Source organism: Nuphar pumila, chromosome 1, assembly GCF_984573655.1.
Source record: "Nuphar pumila chromosome 1, dmNupPumi1.hap1.1, whole genome shotgun sequence".
Classification (NCBI taxonomy): Eukaryota; Viridiplantae; Streptophyta; class Magnoliopsida; order Nymphaeales; family Nymphaeaceae; genus Nuphar; species Nuphar pumila.
This window is the reverse complement of record NC_143249.1, coordinates 53,796,235-53,820,278: the sequence shown is the minus strand read 5'-3', so window position 1 is coordinate 53,820,278 and position 24,044 is coordinate 53,796,235. Positions and strand designations below refer to the sequence as shown.

The 24,044-nt window shown below is 37.8% G+C and overlaps 1 protein-coding gene across 1 annotated transcript in view; it reads left to right on the top strand.

The window, feature by feature from the left end:
* The window catches only part of LOC149848937 (subtilisin-like protease SBT5.3), a 41,299-nt gene extending 20,775 nt beyond the window's left edge, over positions 1-20,524 (top strand). The window contains exons 5-15 of the mRNA XM_090005929.1: positions 1,449-1,522; positions 9,618-9,724; positions 9,821-9,918; positions 10,544-10,708; positions 11,394-11,505; positions 12,412-12,943; positions 18,067-18,155; positions 18,253-18,498; positions 19,286-19,400; positions 19,508-19,721; positions 19,968-20,524. Coding sequence (XP_089862055.1) covers positions 1,449-1,522; positions 9,618-9,724; positions 9,821-9,918; positions 10,544-10,708; positions 11,394-11,505; positions 12,412-12,943; positions 18,067-18,155; positions 18,253-18,498; positions 19,286-19,400; positions 19,508-19,721; positions 19,968-20,524 — 2,309 coding nt within the window. The remainder of the gene's footprint in view (positions 1-1,448; positions 1,523-9,617; positions 9,725-9,820; positions 9,919-10,543; positions 10,709-11,393; positions 11,506-12,411; positions 12,944-18,066; positions 18,156-18,252; positions 18,499-19,285; positions 19,401-19,507; positions 19,722-19,967) is intronic.
* The last annotated feature ends 3,520 nt before the right edge of the window (positions 20,525-24,044 follow it).

The window sequence follows — 24,044 nt, the reverse complement described above, 5'->3', positions numbered from 1 at the left end:
TTCATTTTGCATTTTGGGTTAATACTATAAATTTACATAAAATACCTCTTAGTTTTATTAAGATTTTTTATTAAAAAATTATGGGTCTTACAATATCTTTAGAGAAGATGTCGGATTTTTATGTTAATGAGATTGTTCATCTTCATAGTGTTTCACAATATATAGTATCAGATCATGATTCGTGTTTTACGTCATAATTTTAACATCAGTTACAGAGCATGCTTGGTACAAATTTAAAGTTTAGTACCACTTTTCATCCTTAGAAATGATGATCATTCAAAAAGGACTATGCAGACCTTGGAGGATATGCTTTACGCTTGTATTTTGGACTAGTTCAGATAGTGGGATAAGCATGTTAAGCTAAGAAATTTTGTACATAACAACAAATATCATGTGAGTATCCATATGGCCCCATATGAAGCTTTGCATGAGAGGCCATGTCGATCTCCAAACTATTGATGCAAAGTTGGGGAGAAAGCTCTTGAGTTGCCAGAGATTATTCAACATTATTCAAATCAAGTGTAAATGATTAATCAAAAACTGTTGACACCTTATACAAGGCAAAAGAGTTTTCGCAATAGGAGATCATGTCTTTTTGAAGATCTCGCCAACTTGAAGTATTTTTCATTTCGATAGAAAGTGCAAGCTGAGCCCTAGGTACATTGGACCCTTCGAGGTATTAAAAAAGATTGGTGTGTCAGCTTATCGCGTGGCCTTACCGCCATAATTTTTGTCAGTCCACAATGTGTTTTACATTTCAATGCTCAGAAAGTATGTCAACGATCTATCTCACATGATTCAACTTGAGGATATTGAGGTATAAGAGGATTTGATAGTGGAAGAGAGCCCTATTGAGGTTATGGACCGTTAAGATAAGGTCTTGAGAAACAAGGTGATTCTGCTTGTCAAGGTGAGATGGCATCGCCATGGCATTGATAATGCACTTGGGATCCAAAAGCCGATATGGGTAATTGATACCTACATTGTTTGCTTGAATTTTGAGGATGGATTTTTTTAGTGGGGTAGATTGTAATATTGGACATCTTTTGGTATTCTTATCAATTTATATCATATTTGGATAATGAGAATTTTAGAGATATATTTATGACTTTTAAGTAAGTGGTTGTGTTCGTATCAAAATTTTAAAGAGAACAATCTTTATTTCGTCAAAAATGGAGTTAATATGAATTTGAAGCACACTCGGCCAGTTTTATGGGTATTATAGTCATTTTGAGAAAATTTCAAAGGTATTTCTATCTTGAGAGACATTGTCATCCAATTTTGTGTTGACCAACCCAGTCAATAGTGAGAATGCCATTTCAGACAAGTCTCTATTGACTGAATGGCATCCCTGTTATTTTAGGGTTTGCCCAAGGTCATTTTTAGGTTTTAGAGAAGCCAATGATGATTTTAATTGCATTTGAAGGCAATTTGGTCTTTTTTATCAGCCCCAGTTGACCACATGGCAGCTGAGACACAACCAAGTGTCTCGGTTTCTTGGGGACTAGGTTCTAGTAACCAGGTTGGGAACCAGTTAGCCACAAAGTGGGTTCACTCGGGCTCAACTCAAATTTTTTTAGTCAGGGTGTGGATCAGATCCGACCTAGAGCCATTTCATGGGTTATAAATACCCCAGCCACCTGACCTTAACCCATTCAAGGTCGGGTTCCTTCTCACTCACTCCCTCTCTCACCACCCGGTTCTTCTCTCTTCACCCACCACTTTTTTTGGCTACTGCCAGTGCCACACCACCAATGGCCACCTCCGGTGACACTCACTGACCACCCCTCCCCCCCTTCTCGCCGGTGCCATGGTTTTTTTAGTGATCCCTACAGGCCAACCACTCTCTTCTACCTTTATTTTCATGGTACAACCCTCTCTCTCCTGTTGTTTGCCTACCACCCCAACGACTTGATTTTCGTCCTCCTCCTCCCTGGTCTCGCCGAAAGGCCAACACCACCCCGCTTCTCCAGCCAACCTCATCAGTGCCTCCCTTCTTCTCACGCTATTTTTTTCAGTGACTTCCAACTGCACCCCATTTCTCCCTCTCTCTCTTCTCCCATTTTCTTTTTGTCAGCAGAAGCAGGGCTTTATCCAACATCTCTCTCTCTTCTCGTGGTTGCAGAGCAAGGGTGGCCGAATTGCATGCTTGAGCTCAGCTCTCAAGCCGGGTGTGAGCCTTGGGTTTCTCTCTCTCTCTCTCTCTCTCTCTCTCTCTCTCTCTCTCTCTCAGGTTTTGTGCTGCCATCGCCAATGACCTCACCACTTTCATCATTTGTCGATTCCCTCTCTCTGTTCACCGTCGCAAGCCCCGCTTCGTAGTGTGACTCTGCACACAAACTTTTTTTGCTTTTGTTATGGGAACTAAGACACTTCCCTCAACCATATTCTTGAACGCCATCAAATCACTGTTTTGGTTTGGTATTCTTTCCAGGCATCTTCAGAGATATATTCTTGCTAGTATGCATTTCTCGGGAAGGACCGACCCAATAATGACAGTGTTAATTATTATTACACTTTTTGAAGACTTCACCAGTCAAATTTTCAAAAAGGGTAGGAGACTCGATCTATCTTTTCATAGTAGCAACATGTGTAGGCACATTACATGATTTAGAAAAATATTTCTAAAAATGTCTAAATATGATTTTTGATAATGCGTATCATGCTAGTTGTTTTCATAAATGCATGAAATCGTAAATGAAATGTATAAGGGAGTAGTTTTCTTTGAAAAACAATTGTGTATTTTTACATGTTATACACATGCTTGAATGCATGTGTGTGTGTTAGAAATAAGTTTCGTATGGATTATGCCTGTTGGAATGATTTTATGGAAAGTAGTTTTGTATAATTGATGCATGAGGAAAATGAAGTTTTATGCACCATAAAATGATATTTTTCCTAAGAAATTAGACTGAGTTTTCTTGAGAAAAGCTTTCAGTTTTAACTTGATAATAATTTGAAAAGGTTGTTGTTAAAGATAATAAAATATTCTTATTTGCTGAAAACTGTTGTTTATTTAAAGTTTTGCAAAACTTATGAGTTTAAGCACATTTTTTAATAATTTTGAATAATTTCAAATTTAAATATATTTTAGAAAAGTGTTCTAAAATTTTTGGAAGTTCATAGATTTGTGCATTTTTTTGAAAAGGGTTTCCCGAACTTTTAAAAGTTTTAGATTTGTGTATGCTTTTTCAATAGTTTATAAAATATTGAATAGTTGGGAATTCAGTTTTATTCTTTAAATAAAGTTTTTCGAAAATTAGAATATTGGTATTTTCCTACCTTCATTATAAATGTTTTTTGAAAACTGAATTACTTATAGAGTTGGGTGTTCTATAAATATGTTTTCAAAAATTTTGAGGATTGGCAGATTCGTGGATTTGTTAGAATAAAGATTTTAAAAATTTCTGTCCAAATGCATATTTTTGTTTTAGGTTTGGTGCCCGAAGCTATGACATACATGAGTCAACCCCTAAATGTTTCACAAGCTTTTGGGCAGACCTAAGGGTCAACTCTTGCTTTCTGGGAGTCGACACTCAGGGTACCTGGGTTGATAGAGTCAACTTTTGCAACCAAAATATGTTTTTCTTCTAGATTGAGTTTGGTAATGGTTGTTTAGCCTGGTATTGCATGGATCAACCCTAGAACAACTAAAGAACTTGTGTTTGATGTAATTCTGAGTTTAATTCATCAGTTTGAGTTGGGTGGTCTGATGAGGGACCCAAATCATGTTGAGATGCATGTGAATGAAATTATGACCTTTTCTTTTATTTTTAGATTAGGATTTTATTTATTTTATTTATTAATTGGGTTTGTAATGAGGCCATTATTCATTTGTTTAAAGTTCTCGGCAGAGGGTTGCACTCTCTTCCTTATTTACTCAAGTAATTAATTTTTTTTTTGGCAATAAAGCGTAGTTTAGTTGTGTGCTTGAATACAAAGTATTTCTCGTTCCCTGAGATCGACCTAAACTTCACCACTAGTGTGAACCAATTTTTATTATTTGATGCATGATTTGCACAAACATTTCTATTAAAAATATATTTTGAAAATACTTTATTGAAAAAGTTGCATCACAGGACACCTTACTTCCAGTTTACATGTATTTTTGTCGGTCCTACATATTTTTGGGGTTTTATCAATATTTTTAGCAAAAAAATATGAGTAAACTAGTTTCTTTATCTCGATGAGACGAAGCGAATTGGCTCTGCAAAATTTCTTAAATTTGTCCAAAGAGTGAGTTATGGCTTCTTGACTGTTTGAACATATTTCTTTGAGGATACATACGTCCTAAGTATAATTAGCATTGCAAAATTCATTCATTTTGTATTCTGGGTTAATACGATAAATTTACATAAAATACCTCTTAGTTTTATTCAGATTTTTTATTAAAAGATTATGGATCTTATAATATCTATGGAGAAGATGTTGAATTTTTACGTTGATGAGATCGTTCATCTTCATGGTGTTTCACGATTTATAGTATTAGATCGTGATCCATGATTTTTTTTGTTATAATTTTAGCAACAGTAGCATAGCATGCTCGGTACAAATTTAAAGTTTAGTACCACTTTTCATAATTAGATAGGTGGTCATTCAAAGAGGACTATGCAAACCTTGGAGGATATGCTCCACACTTGTGTTTTGAACTAGTTCAGAGAGTGGGATAAGCATGTTAAGCTAACAAAATTTGCATATAACAACAAATATCATGCGAGTATCCATATGGCCCAGTGTGAATCTTTGTATGAGAGGCCATGCTGATCTCTAAACTATTGAAGCGAATTTGGGGAGAAAGCTCTTGAGTCGCCAGAGATTATTCAAAATTATTCGGATCAAGTGTAAATGATTCATCAAAAACTGTCGACACATTAGATTAGGCAAAAGAGTTTTTGCAGTGGGAGATCACGTCTTTTTGAAGATCTCTCCTACTTGAAGCATTTTTCATTTCGATAGGAAGGGCAAGTTGAGCCATAGGTACATTAGACCTTTTGAGGTATTGAAAAACATGGATGCGTCAGCTTATCACGTGGCCTTACCACCATAATTTTTGCCAATCTACAACATGTTTCACATTTCAATGCTGAGAAAGTACGTCAGTGATCTATCTCACATGATTCAACTTGAGGATATTGAGGTATAAGAGGATTTGATAGTGGAAGAGAACCCTATTGAGGTTATGGACCGTCAAGATAAGGTCTTGAGGAACAAGGTGATTCTGCTTGTCAAGGTGAGATGGCATTGCCATGGCATTAAATAATGCATTTGGGATCCAGAAGCCGATATACGTAATCGATATCTATATTGTTTGCTTGAATTTTGAGGTTGGATTCTTTTAGTGGGGTAGATTGTAATATTTGACATCTTTTTGTATTCTTATAAATATATATAATATTTGGATAATGAAAATTTTAGAGATATATTTTATGACTTTTGAGTATGTTGTTGCATTTGTATCAAAATTTCAAAGAGAACGATCTTTATTTTATCAAAAATGAAGTTAATCCGACTTTGAAGTCGGCTAGTTCTAGGGGTATTATAGTTATTTTGAGAAAGTTTCAAAGGTATTTCTATCTCGAGGGATATTGTCATCCAATTTTGTATTGACTAACCCAGTTAATACTGAGAAGACCATTTTCGACAAGTCTCTATTGACTGGATGGCATCCTTGTTATTTAGGGTTTGACCAAGGTCATTTTTAGGTTTTAGAGGACCCAACGATATTGATTTTAATTGCATTTGAGGGCAATTTGGTCTTTTTTATCAGCCCCAATTGACCACATGGCAGCTAGGACCCAACCAAGTGTCTCAGTCCCTAGGGGACCAGGTTCCAATAACCAGGTTGGGAACCAGTTAGCCATAAAGTGTGTTCATCGGGGCTCAACTCAAAAAATTTTAGTTACGGTATGGATCTGATCCAGAGCCGTTTCATGGGTTATAAATACCCCAGCCACCCGACCTTAACCCATTAAAGGTCGGGTTCCTTCTCACACCCTCCCTCGCTCACTACCCGGTTCTTCTCCCTTCACCACCACCTCTTTCGGATACTGTCGGTGCTGCACCACCGATGGCCACCTCTGGTGACCCTTACCAGCCACCCCTTCCCCCTTCTCGTTGGTGCCATGGTTTTTTCGGTGCCCCTGCAGGCCAGCCACTCTCTTCTACCTTTATTTTCATGGTGCAACCCTCTCTGTCCCATTGTTTGCCTACCACCCCAGCGACTCGATTTTTGTCCCCCTCCTCCCTGGTCTCGTCGGAAGGCCAACACCACCTCCCTTCTCGAGCCAACCTCGTCAGTGCCTCCCTTCTTCTCACCCTATTTTTTCCGGTGACTTCCCACTGCACCCCGTTTCTCCCTCCCTCTCTCTCTCCCATTTTCTTTTTGTCAGCAGGAGGAGGGCTTCAGCCAACGTCTCTCTCTTTCTTCTCATGGTTGTAGAGCAAGGGTGGCCGAATTGCACGCTTGAGCTCAGCTCTCAGCCGAGGGTGAGCCTTTGGTTTCTCTCTCTCTCTCTCTCTCTCTCTCTCTCTCAGTTTTTGCACTGCCATCGCCTCGCCACTTTTATCGTTTGTCGCTTTCCTCCTCCGTTCACCGTCGCATGCCCCGCTTTATAGTATGACCTTGCACACACACTTCTTTTGCTTTTGCTACGGGAACTGAGGCACTATCCCTTGACCATATTCTTGAACGCCATCAGATCACCGTTTTGGTTTGATATTCTTTCGAGGCATCTTCAGAGATCTATTCTTGCTAGTATGCATTTCTCGAGAAGGACTGACCCAATAATGAACGTGTTTGTTACTTTTATATTTTAAAATATACTATTGTAATCCATTGTGGATTGATTTTGTAAATAGTGCTGATAGTTCATTGAATTTTGTATGGAATTTAAAAAAAAAAAAAAAAAAATATATATATATATATATATATATATATATATATATATATATATATATATATATATATATATATATATAATGGTTTTGTTCCACTTTGCAAATGAGATCTGATTATAAAGTATTTCCTTTACATTACTCGGGCTTTAAAAAAATGGAGAATTTAAAATAGTTTGTCTTCCCCCTTTGTTTTAAAAAGAAACCTTTTAAGTAATTGTTCTTCCGCTGTGCTAATCTCTTTAAAGTTATTCTTTTAAATTAAAAAAAAATGGCTCGGATTTACGTAGTGTCACAAAGATAATGTCAATCTTTTCCTTGTGTGAAATTGATTTTTTTTTTCTGGAGTTCTTATGGATACGAATATTGGCAATCAAATTAATTTGAAATTCAAAACTGATTAACAAGAAAAATAATTCCTGCTGTTTCTTTTGGATAGAGAAAGCTGGGGTTAGGCAGACCCCAACCAGTAATACAACCATACCTTTTGGGATTCCAACTTGCAGCGTTCCAACACAAGGTGACGTGCACTAACTGCTCATGCCAGACAAGCGGAGCCCCCATTGGTAAAATAATTCCAGTTGTTATTTTCATATATTTCTGAAAAAAAAGTCATATTTGTCACTTTGACCAAGGGTGCTATGAGACATATTGACAAATACCTCCGTCATTTTGAAAATATCACCATTTTTTTAAAGCATTTTTTTTAACATCAACATAATAGAAAATCATGCTCATACTATTTTCAAAATCACCAAGTAGTGACATTAGCTTTGCATTATGCATTTCATAATTCGATTTGTATTTCATATATTCATGCTTAATTTTATTATGTTCATGAAACTTTTTGTTTTTCTGACATTTTCCCAGAACAAAAAATGCAAATCCGAGATTTTCCCTAGCCAAGAAAATCTCCATAATGCCATGAAATTTATTTATGCAATGTGGTGATTAGAGAACCATAGAGCTCTCGATTGCCATTGTCAAGTAGTGCCAACTAAAACCAAAGGGGGCTCTTCTTGCCTGGTAGGAGCTGCTAGTGCAAGTCACCAATCCCAATGATATAGTTGTATAACTGGTAGGTAGGGGTGGCAATCCCTTGGTGGGTCAACCCGGCGGGTTGGTGGGTCAGCATACCTCAACCCGAACCCGACCCATTTACTAAATGGGTCGGCTGTGGCAAACACGAACCTGACCCGCCAACCCGTTTATAAACGGGTTGGGTCGGGTAAACGGGTTGGCGGGTTAGCGGGTCGGGTTGGCAGGTTGGCAGACGGGTTGGCGGGTTGACCCGCCCGCCTAACCCGTTTATTAAACGGGTCAGCCGGGTTGGCATACCCCTAACACGAACCCGACCCGTTTAATAAACGGGTTAGGTGGGTCGACCCGTTTATTAAATGGGTTAGTTTAAGCCAAACCCGAACCCGCCTAAGAGGCAGTCGTGTCAGGTTTTGCCACCCCTACTGGTAGGGGTCTGCCTAACCCCATCTTGCCTTTTAGAAAAAACAAAAGTAGTGCCAACTCAATGTCTGCAAATAGCCCACAAGGGCTCCCTAGTACTCACCTAATTGAGAGGACATCAAGAGTTCGAAACCCATAAGGGGCATCCCTTGTCACAAGATCAAATTTGGGTGCACTTCTTGCTGATTGGGGTTTTATCAACCAAAGTCTGCCAATGCGCGATTGATGATTGGAGAAGAGTCGTGAGGTTACTTTATGGTGGAGAGTGACATTTTGGAAGAGTTTGGATGGCGACCACCCTATCATCAATGGAATATTTAGACCATTTCAAATATTGAAACTACGTGGCATTGTAATAAGCTTCTAAATTTAGAAAATAGTGTGGGAAACCAAAAGCTTCGCCTCAAAAATCTGTCTGGACTTGGTTTCCCTAGGGTTGTTAACGAGGTGGAACTGGATCTAACCCTGGTGGGTCTGAATGCGGATCTGACTTTGAGGTGCTGGTACCAGGTCTGTCATATGAAAACCATATTCGGGTCCTATATATGAAGTTTGTATGAACCAGACTCGGTCCATACCCAGTAAAAAAATATTATTTTAACTTTATTACGTTGAAAAATCATGAGTCTTAATTGGAACTCGGATTGGACACAGGTCAGGTATGAAAGTTTCCAAACCACACCCAGATCCATATACTAATCGAACCTTCTGGGTCTGACCCGGGTTCTAATCGGACCTCCTCCTTTATCGCCAAACCATGACCCTATAGGATTTGATACGGGTCGAGTGCCTGTCAAACTCGACCCATTAACAACCATAACTCGCACCAATGATTTTCTGTCTCCAGAAAGTCACTAATTAAAGTAAACAGTTTCCAGTCGCCTGAAAATAGGAGCAAATTCTATTTGTGGGAATGTTTCCAACTTCCTTGGCTACTGGTGAGGAGTTGGCTTCAAAAGTTGTATAAAAAGGAGACCAACCTCTGCTTTTGGAGGGTGGGGGACCATAGGCAGACATCATTTCAGAATGGAGATGGGCTCTCGGGTACCCCTCTGTTTTGCTATCCTTTTCTGCTTATACCTCACACCTACCTATGCAGCCAAAAAGGTTCTCTCTCTCTCTCTCTATATATATATATATATATATATATATATATATATTTTGGGTGTGAAAATTTTCTAAGGAATGAAAAAAAATGTTCAAGGAATTACCTTGATCAGTTCAAAACATTAACTTGCGTAATTGTTTTCTGATGTTGGTAGTCATATATCGTGTACATGGGGAAACATTCTCATGCATCACTAGACGACGTAGATCACGAGCATGTCAGAAATATCCATTATGATTTCCTTGGAACCTTTCTAGGAAGGTAAAAAGTCTACTAACCTTATAAACTTGTGTTGTTCGTATTTACTATGAAAGGTTTTTTTGTTTTTAAAAATTTTTGCACTGTGACTTTCTGCAGCACTGAGAAGGCCAAAAGCGCCGTCTTTTACTCCTACACAAATCATATCAATGGGTTTGCTGCCACTCTCGAGGAGGAGGAAGCCGCTGAGATAGCAAGTAATCATATTAAATATTTCTTTCAAAAAATATAATCATATAAAATATGGATATGTGATCTTTTTAAGGAAATAATATCACACACATTATTTCAGCATTACACGTTCATGTTTTCATGTATCTACTCACCAAGTGTTGGATAAACAGTATAGATAGATTTAGCATGCTTTATTTTGCATGTTAGTATATTTAATTATCTTCAATGCAATATATACATATATATATATATATATATAAACAATTTGACATAACACATTTTAATTTTTCAGCTTTTGGGAATCTATCCTCATAGATGTGATCTAGATGTTCAATTTAGCTGCGATTGGCTCTTGGATTAACAAAATCTAATGTCTGTATAGGATTTTCTAGCGATCCAAAAAAACGGTGGTCATAACTGCACCAAATTTCCCTGATTCAAAATTATGTAGTTTTTCGACGGAAAAACACGAATCAAGGGTCGATTCATACTAAACCGATCATACTGAACACATTTATGAAGTTAAATTGAGTCAAAACAATTTGTATTATGAGGCCCCAACTACAATTGCAATGATTTTACAGACAATAAATTGCAATTATTTATCTGTAACTTATGCAAAGTATCTTTTGCAATTTTGTTTTGCAGAGCACCCAGATGTGCTGTCCGTGTTTCCCAACAAGATTCATAAACTTTACACTACCCGATCATGGGAATTCATGGGCCTGGAGAAAGATGGCCTGACTCTACAAAACTCAATATGGGAGAAGACCAACTACGGTGAAGATGTGATTATTGCGAACGTGGACAGCGGTATGTATGCGTCATCCATGTTGCTCACGCGTCTTTAGTGACACGACCGGACACGCTCAGACATGATATGATGACATGGATACTGACACATATGGATATCATCCTAATATGTTTAATATATAATTTTCGTATCATTTCATCAAAAATACATTGTTTATGCAGTTAAATATAGCAAAATAGTTTTTAATTGATTGAAATTTTTAAAAATTCGTGTCTGCTTCACTGGATGACGGATTTCAATGCTTGTGCACATGGATTAATAATTTTCATTATATTTCACATATAATGTTGCATCTATTGTACATGGTGAGCCCAACCTCCGAGAATCAATAAGAATATGGATCCTTGTGCGACTCCATATATAGAACTTTAATTATAATTGATTTTGGTAAAGTGATTGGATCAGAAGTAAGGATTTGATCCAAACATTCAAATGTATCTGAATTTGGAACTGCCCATTCCCATGAAATTAAGCCCGTTCCCTTTAATGGGAACGAAACAAACCAGCCCTTACTGGATCACAAATTTTTTCTTCACTTAAGAGTCCCGATAATGAGACTTTTCTTTTTTATTGAATTGAATTGATCCATACTTGCACCCTTGTGTTTGGTCATATTTAAAGTCATCTTTGTGATTTTCCATCATATTAAATTTCTTATATGTACTCCTTTTGTGGTGTTGCCAGGAGTTTGGCCAGAATCAGAGAGTTTCAACGATGAAGGTTTTGGGCCAGTCCCTGCGAGGTTTAAAGGAGTGTGCGAGAATGGCACTGACCCACATGGTTTTAAATGCAACAAGTATGCTTCCTACAACCCTCCTCCTCCTCCTTGCGTGGAAGGTTTCATGAGCTTATAAGATCATGTCGACTCATATCTAACCAGTATTGTGTCTAAACTAAATAAGTCCAATATCAAGAGCATCACACTAGGTCCTATATAACAGAATCCTAGTTCGGCCAGTTTTTACTGTACAGGAACCGTTGCAAATGTGGTCATCCAGAATGTGCTTATTCAAACCAAATGGTTGATCTGAGAGTGAGCGGAAATCTCTTAGGTGGAGTTTGATGCTCTGGACAAGCTGGGCAGTGTTTGTCCAGAGCTCACCGGACTCAGACTGGCGTGTCCTACCGCAACCCCTTTGGAAACACTGGCCAGGACTGCCTTGTCCGTGCATATCAAACACAGGACAACACCCGTGTAAGGACAGCTTTATTTCCGTGGGAGTCTTGTTGCACCGCCTTAGAGGGAATTGAGATCAGGTGCAATGTGATTGCACACTCTAAGTGTGTTGCTGCACCACCCTCTGCTGTTGGGTCCCACAGCTGACAGACTGTATCCGAGAGATGGTCGGGTGTTCAGGTGCAGCAGCACACTAAAAGTGTACAATCACATTGCACCTGATCCTCCCTCCCTTATAAGCAGTAATAAGAGTATTGGTTTTCCTGAAAACCCAGAAGAAACCTATGTATTTTTTGAGAATTAAAAGAAAGATGAACTGCTTTTGGAAGGACAAATGTGAATCCTTGGAACACACCTGCTGCGTCCATTCATTATGTGATGGAGCCCCTTTTTTTATTTTTATTTTTTTCTAAATTCTATGCAGCCCATGGAAGATCTAACTTATCTCATCTTATATCTCATAATGATGCAGCCTGACTGCATACTTATTTATATACATATATTTGGACTTGTGGATGGTTCTAGGAAGTTGATCGGTGCCCGTTACTTCTACCTTGGCTATGGTGGTGAGGTGACCATGCAAGACTTCGTCTCTCCCCGTGACCATGCCGGCCATGGTACACACACTCTGTCGACTGCAGCAGGCAGCTTTGTGCGCAATGCAAACATATTTGGTGTTCTTAATGGCACTGCTAAGGGTGGTTCTCCCAGGGCTCGTGTCGTGACCTACAAAGTCTGCTGGAATTCATTGGAGAGAGGCGTTGGATGCGCCGATGCCGACGTCATGGCTGCCTTTGATACAGCCATTGCTGATGGTGTGGACGTGATCTCGGCATCGCTTGGACTCCATTCGTTTGACTACTATTACGATGGGGTCGCCATCGGGTCGCTTCATGCTTTTACAAAAGGGATCGTGGTGGTCAGCGCTGCCGGAAACGACGGGCCTACACCGGGCACAGTGAGAAATGTGGCTCCATGGTTAATCACCGTTGGAGCAAGCACAATAGACAGGAAGTTTGTTTCTTATGTGACTCTTGGCAATAGCATCACTCTCGAGGTTAGTGTTCAAAGTTTTCTCTTAAACTTTAAAAATTACCATGAGATATGTTTAATGTTGAAAATTATATCTAATTTTAAGGCATTTTGGTCACTTGACTTAGAAAGGAAATGTGTGACATTTAAAATTGTAATGTGTTTCATTTTCAAAGGGTGTCTAGAAAGAAAATTTTTGCGTGATCCCTCAGACGTGAAAATGAGGGTGTAAGAGAAAAAAAGAGTAGAGAAGAAGGGGAAATGGTGGCGGATGCCCTACCTAGCATATTGGAGGCATTTTGAAGGTGATTTGAAGAGAAAATGAGGGCTGGATATTGAGACATGAAAATTAGAGTAAAATATCATTGCAATTTTGGCGTTTAATAAAGTATTTCTCATGAGTTTTGTATTTTTTTTGCTCTTTATGTATTTAAAATTTGTTGTGTTACTATGTTTGATTCTTGAGATTATCAAATAGAATATGTTATTTGAGTGTATATCTCTTGTGATTTTTTTCCTTGCTTCTCTTTTAGGCCCACAAACTTGATGTCAGAGATTTTATTGTTAATACATACTAATTTTTTGATATGTTTCATTTTCGAGTGCCTGTATTGTATAGGGAGAACTATGATAAGTTGAGTATTCAAATGAAGGTTGTTTTAACTTCACAAGAGTTGTGTAGAATTATAAAGAAAAGCTATAGTGAGGTTTAAAAAAAGAAGCTACTTTGAACCAAAATGAAAACGATACTCTTAAGGATTCATAAAGTGAGATAAAAAAAACATTGTTTTTTATATATCAACCTTTAGATGAGTCAAATTTTGAGATGATTATCAATGCATCATCATCAAACAAGGGTGTTGAGAAAGTTATGAAGGTTAGGTTTGCATATGTAGAAGTTAATTTTGAAACTTTGCACATTAATAATACTTAATCCATTTCTGACTAAATCAATTGAAGAAAAATTGTGAAAAGATTGAAGATGTTTGTGTGGTAGAGAAGATTCATCATTCCCATTCCCTTACCTCTAAGTATGAACCTCTGGTGGTTGCCATTGAAGAAACTAAAGATTTGGACTCCATGATGGCAGATCAACTCATAGGTTTCTTGCAACTACATAAACAAAGAATAAACAAGAAGTCAAGCATTTAATTAGAGAACGTAACTCAAACTGAATTTTCTTTAAAGGATGAAAAAGAAGAAAGTCTTTCAAGAGACAAAGAGAAAGAGGATATAGAAACCGGAGAAGAAGATGTGGTCCAATAGGAAGAGGTGATAGAGGCAATTCCTATAATGGTGAACACGAGAAATAAAATTTAAATGCATTGTAACTTTAATTGGCAAGGCTATGATAAAAAGAATGTGCAATCCTTTAGTTGCAAGAAGTTTGATCAATATTGCTATGGATATAGAGAAAGTTAGATAATAAAGTTGGTCCATATGCAAATTGTCTTGAAAATAAAAAAAGATGAAATGAAGAGCACAATATTCTTGGTATATAATGGCGCGAAAGTGCATCACATGTATAGTATATAGATACCGATGAAAGCAATCATATGTATGACAACAAAGAGATGTTTGTGGGGCTTAATGAAGCCATCAAAGGCAATGTCACATATGAAGATTACTCTCAAAGACGGGTGAAAGGCAAAGGCAAGAATTCAATCTAATTGAAGAATTGAAGCCACAAATTTATTTCTAATGTTTACTATATGCCAGAATGAAGATAAACATTCTTAGCTTTAGGCAACTCTTAGAAAAAGGTTATGACATACACATGAATAATCTTGCACTTTGTACAAGAGATTAGAATAATAAGTTGATCACAAGTGTGACTATGAGCAAAAACTGCGTGTTTACATTGAATATTCAAAATGATATAGTCAATTGCCTTAAGATTATTGTGCATGATAAGTTATGGTTGTGACATTTGGGTTATATACATCTTAATATTTTTGGATTGAAGACCTTGACGTGATTGAATATGGTAAAGGGGCTTCCTATGATTGATAATTCACATGAAGTTTGTGAAAGTTGTATTCTTGGAAAGCAAGATAGAAGGAATTTTACAAGAAGATGCATGTCAAGAGTTAGAAAGCCATTGCAACTTGTGCACGCTGATATATTTGGAGATTTAGAGCTTATGTCACTTAAAAATAATTATTTTCTCACTTTCATTGATGACTATAGTATAAGACATGGGTGTATCTCTTGAAGAAAAAATCCAATGTGTTTTAAATTTTCAAAGAGTTAAAGGCACTTGTAAAAAAGAAAAGTGGTTATCAAATCAAGTATTGAGGTATGATAGAGGTGATGAGTACATCTCAAATGCATTCCAAGAACCATTCTTGATATAGCAAGAAGCATGGTGAAAGGAAATGATTTGCCTAATGACTTTTGGGTCAAAGTCATAGCATGTGCTATGTATATTCTCAATAGATGTCTAACAAAGATTGTAAAGTTCAAGATGAAGTTTCTACAGGCCAAATGTTCAACACTTCAGAGTTTTTAAGTGTGTTATTTATGCTAAAATCTTCAAAGAAAGAAGAACCCTGCTTGAAGACAAGTGAAAATGCACTTTTATTTGTTATAGTGAGCACACAATGAGTTATAACTTATATAACCTCATCACCGAGAAAGTGTTTAAAAGTAAAGATATTGAGTTTAAGGAAGAAGAAACATATAATTAGAAGGAAACTAAGTTGTAAATGAAGTTGGCATTAACATTGAAAATGAAGAGCAAGAAAGAGGACCACAAGCTCCTATGCATAGCCCTTAATCACATCCAAGTTGCTCTCTATCTCCGTTCAATTCACTACTCTAAGAGAGTTCCAGTGAAAGGCTTCAAAGAACAAAAAATAATAATGATATATATATATATTAAAAATGATGTTATTGATGATGATCCAGTTATCTTTTGTTTTCTTGTACATTGTGACCCTATAAGCTTTGAAGAAGCAAATCAAGAGAAGTGAAAAGATCCATGGATAATGAAATCAAATCAATTGGGAAGACACATGACACTTAACCACTCTCTCACACGGGCACAAACCTGCATGTGTGAAGTTGGTTTACAAGAAGAATGCAAATGGTGAAATAGAGAAACAAGGCTACAAGCAAAAGCAAGACATTGATTATAAAGAGGTATTTTCTCTTATTGTTCTATTAAAAACTGTTAAATTATTGATTTTTATAGTGGTATAAAATAGATGAAAATTATTTTAAATGAATATGAAATCGGCTTTCTTCATGAATGGCCTTTTTATGTTGAATAACCATCGAGTTATATGAAGAAGGAAGATGAATAATAAAGTTTATAAGTTAAAGAAAGCACTATACAGCTTGAAGCAAGCACCACATGCATGATTTTAAAAAATGCCCCTATGAACAGGTCTTATATAAGAAGATGAATAAAAAAAAATGACATCTTGATAGTATAGTATACAAGAAGATGAATAAAAAAAATGACATCTTGATAGTATAGTATGCTTGTATGTTTAAGAAGAACATGACTCGTGAATTTGAAATGACCGATATGAAGTTGATGTCACAAAGCAAATAAAAGTTGACATATTTATCTCTCAAAGTGGCTATGAAAAAAGAATTCTCGAGAAGTTTAAGACGGATGGGTGCAATCCTGCAAACACACCGGTGGAGTGTGGAATTGAGTTGAAGGGTGCTCGTGATAGTAATGTGAATCCTATTTAATTCAAAAGCCTTGCTGGAATCTTCCGGTATTTGACATGCATATAAGGCCAGACATTCTTTATAGAATTGGCTTGGTGAGTGGATGCATGGAAGCACCAAATGACGTAAATTTCAATGCTACAAAAGAAATACTTCACTGCATAAGAGGTACATTTCAACATGGTTTATTTTATTTATTTGCAAATTATTTTTGTCTTGTTGGTTATACGGATTGTGAGAATACTTCTGGTTTTGCTTTGTTTATGGATGACACCGTATTCATGTGGTGTTATGACAAGCAACTCATTGTCACTCTATCTATTTCTGAAGAGGAGTTGGTTGTCGCAAATTCGTGTGCCATTTTCTATAGGTTAAAGAGTTGGTTGATTTTTTGGAAATTCATCAAAAAAAAGCAATGAAAATAAGTATACATTGACAACAAACCGGGAATTTCATTGGTGAAGTTCACGATCTTCTATGATGAAAGCAAGCATATTGACAATAAGTTTTATTTTGTTAGAAAACAAGATGAAGACTAAGAACTGAAGTTAATGCATTGTCGGTCACTAGAGCAAGTAGCAGACATGTTTTCAAAGCCGCTAAAGTTTGATGTATTTAAAAGGTTGAAGGTTATGTTTGGCATAAAAGAAATGAAGTGAAATTGGGTTTAAGGAGATTTGTTGAAAATTAAACCCAATTTAACGCCATTTTGGTTATTCGACTGGGAAGGGAAATGTTTGATATATTTAAAATTGATAATGGGTTTCATTTTGAAAGGGTATTTTAGAAAAAGAAATTCGTATGAGCTCAAGAGGGGTGAAAAAGGGGGGCGTAGAAGAGAAGAAAAAAAGTAGAGAAGGGAAAATGGTGGTAGATACCCTAGCCACCTTGAGAGCCCTATTCCTAGCATAATGGAATGGAGGCATTTTGAAGGCGATTTTAAGAGAAAATGAGGGCTGTATATTGAAGCACGAAAATTAGAGGAAAAGAAAGACCATTGCAATGGTGGCGAAGAAAGCATTTCTCATGAGATAAGTTGTATTTTGTCTCTTTTTATGTATTTGAGATTTGTACTGTGATGTATTAATCACCTTGTTTATATATGTTTGATGCTTGAGACTATCAAACAGATGTTATTTGAGTTTACGTTTGAGCAGTTTCTCTCTCGTGCAATTTTCAAGATTGTCAAGTTCACCATAACGACCACTACATAGTAAGCTCATTCATCAATGGTTTATAAGTAGTTGTAGAGACGTCGGAGTTCATAAGGTACTAATAGAAACATCACCGACTAAAACATTAGTCTCACTGCTCTGTTTCTCTAGCAGCAGGGTTGAGTTCTAGTAACCAACTTTGGTCATCTCTGATGGTTGTTGAATGATTGTGATTTAGAAACCTTTCTTGTAAAATCCTGCCACATTTTGATTTACTTACTAATAAACGATTCCCCTGTTTGATTAGGGACAAAGCCTTGCCTCAGCATCCCTGCCAAAAGGGTCTTACCCATTGGCTTCAGGGCATGACCTCCAAATCTCTAACCGTACTGCTGCGTAAGTTATTTCAGTATTGCCTTCTACTTGATCAATGGCTTTGCTTTTGTTCTGTCCTGTACTAATAATGCAACTTCTCTTTGTTTGAAACTACCAGTGGTTTTTGTTTAGAGGACAGCCTTGATCCAGAGAAAACAAAGGGAAAGATTGTGGCTTGCTACCTTGGAATAATTGACGGAGTTATAAAGGGCTACGCAGTACAGAAGGCCGGAGGAATCGGCATGATCCTGTGCAATGATCCCGATACCGGAAACAGATTCTCGGCCGATTTTCACGTGCTTCCAGCCGTTCAAGTCACTGCATCAGATGGCCAGAAGGTCTATGACTACATCAGTTCCACAAAGTATGGTGCTTTTCCATATGCCCTTGTTCTTGTTAACAGACCGCACATTTGCTTGAGAAAATTGCTTTGAACAGCAGGAATGTTGGAGTTCATGAACTTAGCCACGTTTCACCTGATTGCCAAACATACCCAGGTCAAAAGAACTGTTCATGATCTCTTCTTTCTTAACATTGGAGTGTTTGCCAAAATCAAGATATTTGACCTCAGCTTGATCGAATTCGGGTAAACTTATAATTAGGCCTACACAAAACCCTACCCTTAAGAAAGCAATCAAACCTCAAACATGGGCTTTCAGATTGACGATAAATGAACCAATCTCTTGTAAAACCAATTGTTCTATGGGTTTAACTTACATACTATTATGTTGAATATCACAATGAGACGAGTGTGGGTAATCTTACATATGGTATTGTTTTAGATAACCAATTTTTGTGTTTGTATCTCAAGGAATCATTTTAACTTTTCTTTTTTAATTGTCAATTGAAGTTACGTACCTTGATTCTGGACTGTTTCAACAAGTTTTTATTATGAAGTATATCTTTATAATGGTGTCTCCTAAATTGGAAGCTGTTAATGACATCCCAAAAATTATTCTTTTCATGGGCATGCCAACGTCATAAACAGCATGAGTTGGAGGTCAAGCTTTCGAGTCCAACTCATTACAATACAGGAATCCGAGCTCTGGCTTGGATAACCGGACTAAGATCAAGCTCCTGTTTGACACTCATTCTAACAAGCTGATGAAGTCAGCAGGATGTATAACCAAGAACCTTGTTAATGCATGCAGGTCTCCCGTAGCATATATTTCTCCTCTGGTCACCACACTTGGCTCAAAACCTGCACCAGTCATGTATGAGTGCTCAGGCCAGGGGCCTAATTCTATAACTGAGGGGATTCTCAAGGTCAGCATAAGTAAAGTACCCATGATAATCTTCAGGAATAAACTGATATACGTCTTGATCCTTGGGTCATTGTAATTGTGTGGTTGACCCTTTCATTTACATGGCAGCCTGATGTAATTGCACCTGGAGTGAACATACTTGCAGCTTACTCTCAGGCTAAACCAGTGACATTACTTCCATCCGACCAGCGCCGGGTGAAGTATTTCGTCGACTCTGGTACATCAATGGCATGCCCTCATGTCGCCGGTATTGTTGGCTTGTTGAAGAAGGCTCATCCTGATTGGAGTCCGGCTGCTATTAAGTCTGCAATTATGACCACTGGTGAGAATTAATCACTTCTTCGTGATGCATATGATACAACGAACATTCTAGGTATCAGGACTGCCTTCAGTCTTATATGGTACAAGTTTTGATATTGCTACTTTGTGACAAGTTTTGATATTGCATTTATGCTCCATTCTGCCGTGTCCTAACTTATCCCATCAAATTTATACTCCCTGCGTGAATCCTCTTACAAGTAGATATTACTGGTGAATCCTAATTTGTTTCGTGTATTTGTTTATTAAGCGAGCCCGAACAGCAACACCGGGGAACCAATCTTCAATGCGTCTCTAGTGAATGCAACACCATTTAGCTATGGAGCAGGTCATGTTAGGCCCACCAGCGTTTTGGACCCAGGCTTGGTTTACGATTGCAGCACTGATGATTATGTTAACTTCCTCTGCGCCATTGGTTATACCTCTTTTCAGTTCTCTTATATGAACATCCCTGCCCATTGCCCCTCTCAGGTGCCTAAGGTTGGAGACCTCAATTACCCTTCGATTTCTTTCATTGATCTTAACGGATCAGATACCGCCTCTAGAACCGTCAAGAACGTCGACACCCCTGGAACTTACAGGGCTATTATCCAGTCACCACCTCATGTGTGTATCACAGTGAAGCCAGAGTTCTTGACGTTCAAGGAGGTTGGCGAAGAGAAGCAATTTACAGTGACTGCTGAAGTTAAGGAGGGTGCTAGTGATGGTTACGTGTTTGGGAGCTTAACATGGTCTGATGGCAAACACCTTGTTAGAAGCCCAATAGTGGTCAAGGTTACCAGAAACCAAGCACGTCCTACAGTCTAAATCAAGTGGAACTCAACGTGACCTACAGTCTAATTTCAGTGACGGAGCTGCAGGTTGAACGCCCATGATATTCCAGGCACTTCAAAATTTGTTGTCTTCTTATTCTGGAAATTTGTCATGATAGTCAACAATTTCTATTCTACTGTATCTACATCACAAAAAAAAAAGTTAATAATAATATTAAAAGTGCTACAAATTCTCATTCTCAAGGTTTTCTTTATGATTCATTGTGCCTTCCCATACACTTTTCGTTTGAAATAACTGGGTTGCTCGAATGGCTGTGGGGCTGGGGAGAAAGTGCTGACCACTTCGTCCCAGGTTAGACTCTCACCATGTGTACATGTTCCTACTGGTGGGCTCCGTAAGGGCTTGGATGTCAGCGACCCCTTCCAGGGTTTACCTTGCAAATGAGTGGGCCCATTAAGTTACACCATTCTTGGCAAGGGTTCCTCATCATAAAAAAGAAAAAAATAATTGTAAGAAAACCATTGACACGACAAATGGAGAATTATTTTAGTAAATCCAATTTCACAATCATTTGCAATATTGTAGAAAACCATTGACATGGCAAGTCAGGAACAAGTTGAATGTTGGTCCATATTGGCTCAGTCCATATCCAAATCCAATGCAAGTCAAGGTGTGCTGATGTCCAATATTGTTATGCTAAACTTGATCTGCTTCCATAGCAAAGCGGATCAGACCACATTATAACATTTTTCTTGTTTAATTCCTAAAATCTCCGAAGCAGGTTATATGTCCCCCCCCCAACCCCCAAAGAGGGCCATTAGCTACATCTTGTGTTCGGGGGTCCCAATGAGCACCACATATGTAAGCATGTGCGGCGGCTCGTATCCTCATGTTTGTCAACATCACTTAGCGTTGGAGTCCGATGTGATTGCAAAAACTTAAGTACCCTTTCCTCTATTGGTGGCAAAAAAAAAAGACGATTCTAGAAAAGGAGTGGTTGCAAAGACTTAAGTACCCCGAAGATGGTTATTTAAGACTCAGTCCCTGTACTACAGGATTATCCGAGAAAGAAATCTCCCATGGAGAAGGCCATGAACATCAACCCTCTCACTCTCTCTCCCTTCTCTTTCTACTTCTGTGCACATCCAGCAGATGATCCTACATTGCTCCATCAAGCATCGACTGACCTTACCACTGACTGTAGCATCGTTCAACTTGATAAGTTGTGGAGCCTGATTTAGAGTTTTGGCCCTTAGATGAGGGGTGTCTGGGGGCTCCCCTCAGCGCAGGTCCCGTTTGACCAATTTTTTTTTAGGGCCTTGTATAATTTTTTTTTTCTTTCCCTCTTGTAACTATCAAAAAAGAGCAATAAAATGTTTTGTTTAATCGTGGTGCTCATGTTTCCTTCAATTGTTTTTTGCTTGAGGTTTTCGTAACACCCTTTCCCACGATTTTTCTGCTTTTTTTTCGCTATGCGATTTTCGTAAATCGCTACTTGATTTAGCGATTTGCCATTTTTTTCACTGTGCGATTTTTATAAATCACTACTCGATTTAGCGATTTGCCATTTTTTTTTGCTACATGATTTTCGTAAACCGCTACTCAATATAGCGATTTACGAAAATTACATAGTGATTTGCCATTTTTTTTTGCTACGTGATTTTCGTAAATCGCTACTCGATATAGCGATTTACGAAAATCACATAGCGATTTGCCATTTAATTTTTTTTTCTACGTGATTGTCATAAATCTCTACTCGATTTTGTGATTTGCCATTTCTTTTGCACCAAGCGATTTTTATAAATCTCGATGCCGAACACCTCCCCCTTGAGCACGATCTTCGCCGTGATCAGGCTATAGTCGCCAGCCATCCCGATGGCAGTCTTGAGGTTCATGAGGGGAAAGCCGGAGGTTGTACTTCGTTGTAGGTGTACTGGAGGAAGATTCTGTTGTAGGTGTCCCTCGAAGGCGGAGGAGGAGCCGCCACAATCGGTTTCCCGCTGGACTAGAGCAGCATTCCGGCCACTGCTAGTAGAAAGAGGATGACGATCACTATCGGATCACTGACTCTTTTCCTCCCTTGATTTCTTCTCTAGAGAGAGAGAGAGGGTTTTACAGTGTTTCACGGAGAAGGAAGAAGAAGATGATGACGAAAAGTTCAAACAAACATTTTTGATGGCTCAGGGTAATTTCACCGAATCACCATCGGATCGCCGACACAGGTTCATTTTGTTGTTTAGACTTTAAAGAGTTAACATCATCCTCAAATTTCTGGATGGAGGACATGTTTGTCCTTTTTTTGAACCGTTTGTTTCTCTTTTTTTGAATGGAGGACATTTTTATCATTTTCTCAAATCGTCGTTTTATGGCAAGAATAGCAAGAAAGGGTACTTAAGTCTTTGCAACTGCACCAGACTTCGATGCTAAGTGATGTCAACATACACGAGAATACGAGCCCCATGTGCTTATATACGTGACGCTCATTCGGACCCCCGAACACGAGATGTGGGATTCAGTGCATCATCGGGGGAGAACATACACCACCCTCCCTAAAATCTCCTTACCACTTCTTAAGACCAAAGAGGGCATTGGTGTGCTCAGATAATTCCTCTTGAAAACCTTTTACAAATTGCAAAAACAAAAAATAACCATATTGTCCTTGTAAATGACACGATTTCATAAATACCCTATAATTTTCCAAAATCCTTTTCACATATAAATTTTTTTATTCTTGACTTTTATCCTTCGATAAATATATATGCCATCCAACAATCATCTCATCTCAATAATAAGAAGATTCACATAATCAATTTGCAAACCTTAGGAAATTTGAATAAAGCATTTGTGAATATGGCTATCTTGAATTCAAACATAGGAGATTCACATATGAAATGCATGGATCTTTTGAGATTTATAAGCCCAATGCAAACTTTCTACAATTTAAAATTTCCAGCTTGACAGGTCACTCCATACATTTGTGATAGTCTTGACATTTGTGCAATGTCATGCAAACTTCTTTTAACTAAGACTCACATAAAATCAGGATATACTTCTGCAAATATATGTTCGACCTTCACAAATGTATGTTGCAAATGTCCCTAACTTCGCAATGCTTTATGTTTCAAGTTCAACAACTTCACGTCATACATATGTGAATGTTTTGACCTTCGTGCATACATCATGCAAATAAAGTCTGGACATACATTCAAAAATATATTGAGTAAACCTTCTATTAATATTATATGAAAAAATCTAGCACTCACAAAAGCCTCATATTCGCAAACATTATATATGAAGCTGTGAATGCAACTCGACTTTATTTAACAAGCGAATGCCTTAAAGTTATTTTGTGAATGTCCTTACCTTCACGTGTTTTCTGGTTCTAGTTCAACATGTTCATGCCATACACTTACAAACGTCCTACTGAGATATACATAGACGACTCATGAACCTTCTTCATATATGAAAAACTTCTAACCTCAGTTGTAGACCTACTGAATATTCTCATATTTAGCATGTGAAGTTGTTAGGTTCATAAACATTCTCGTTACCT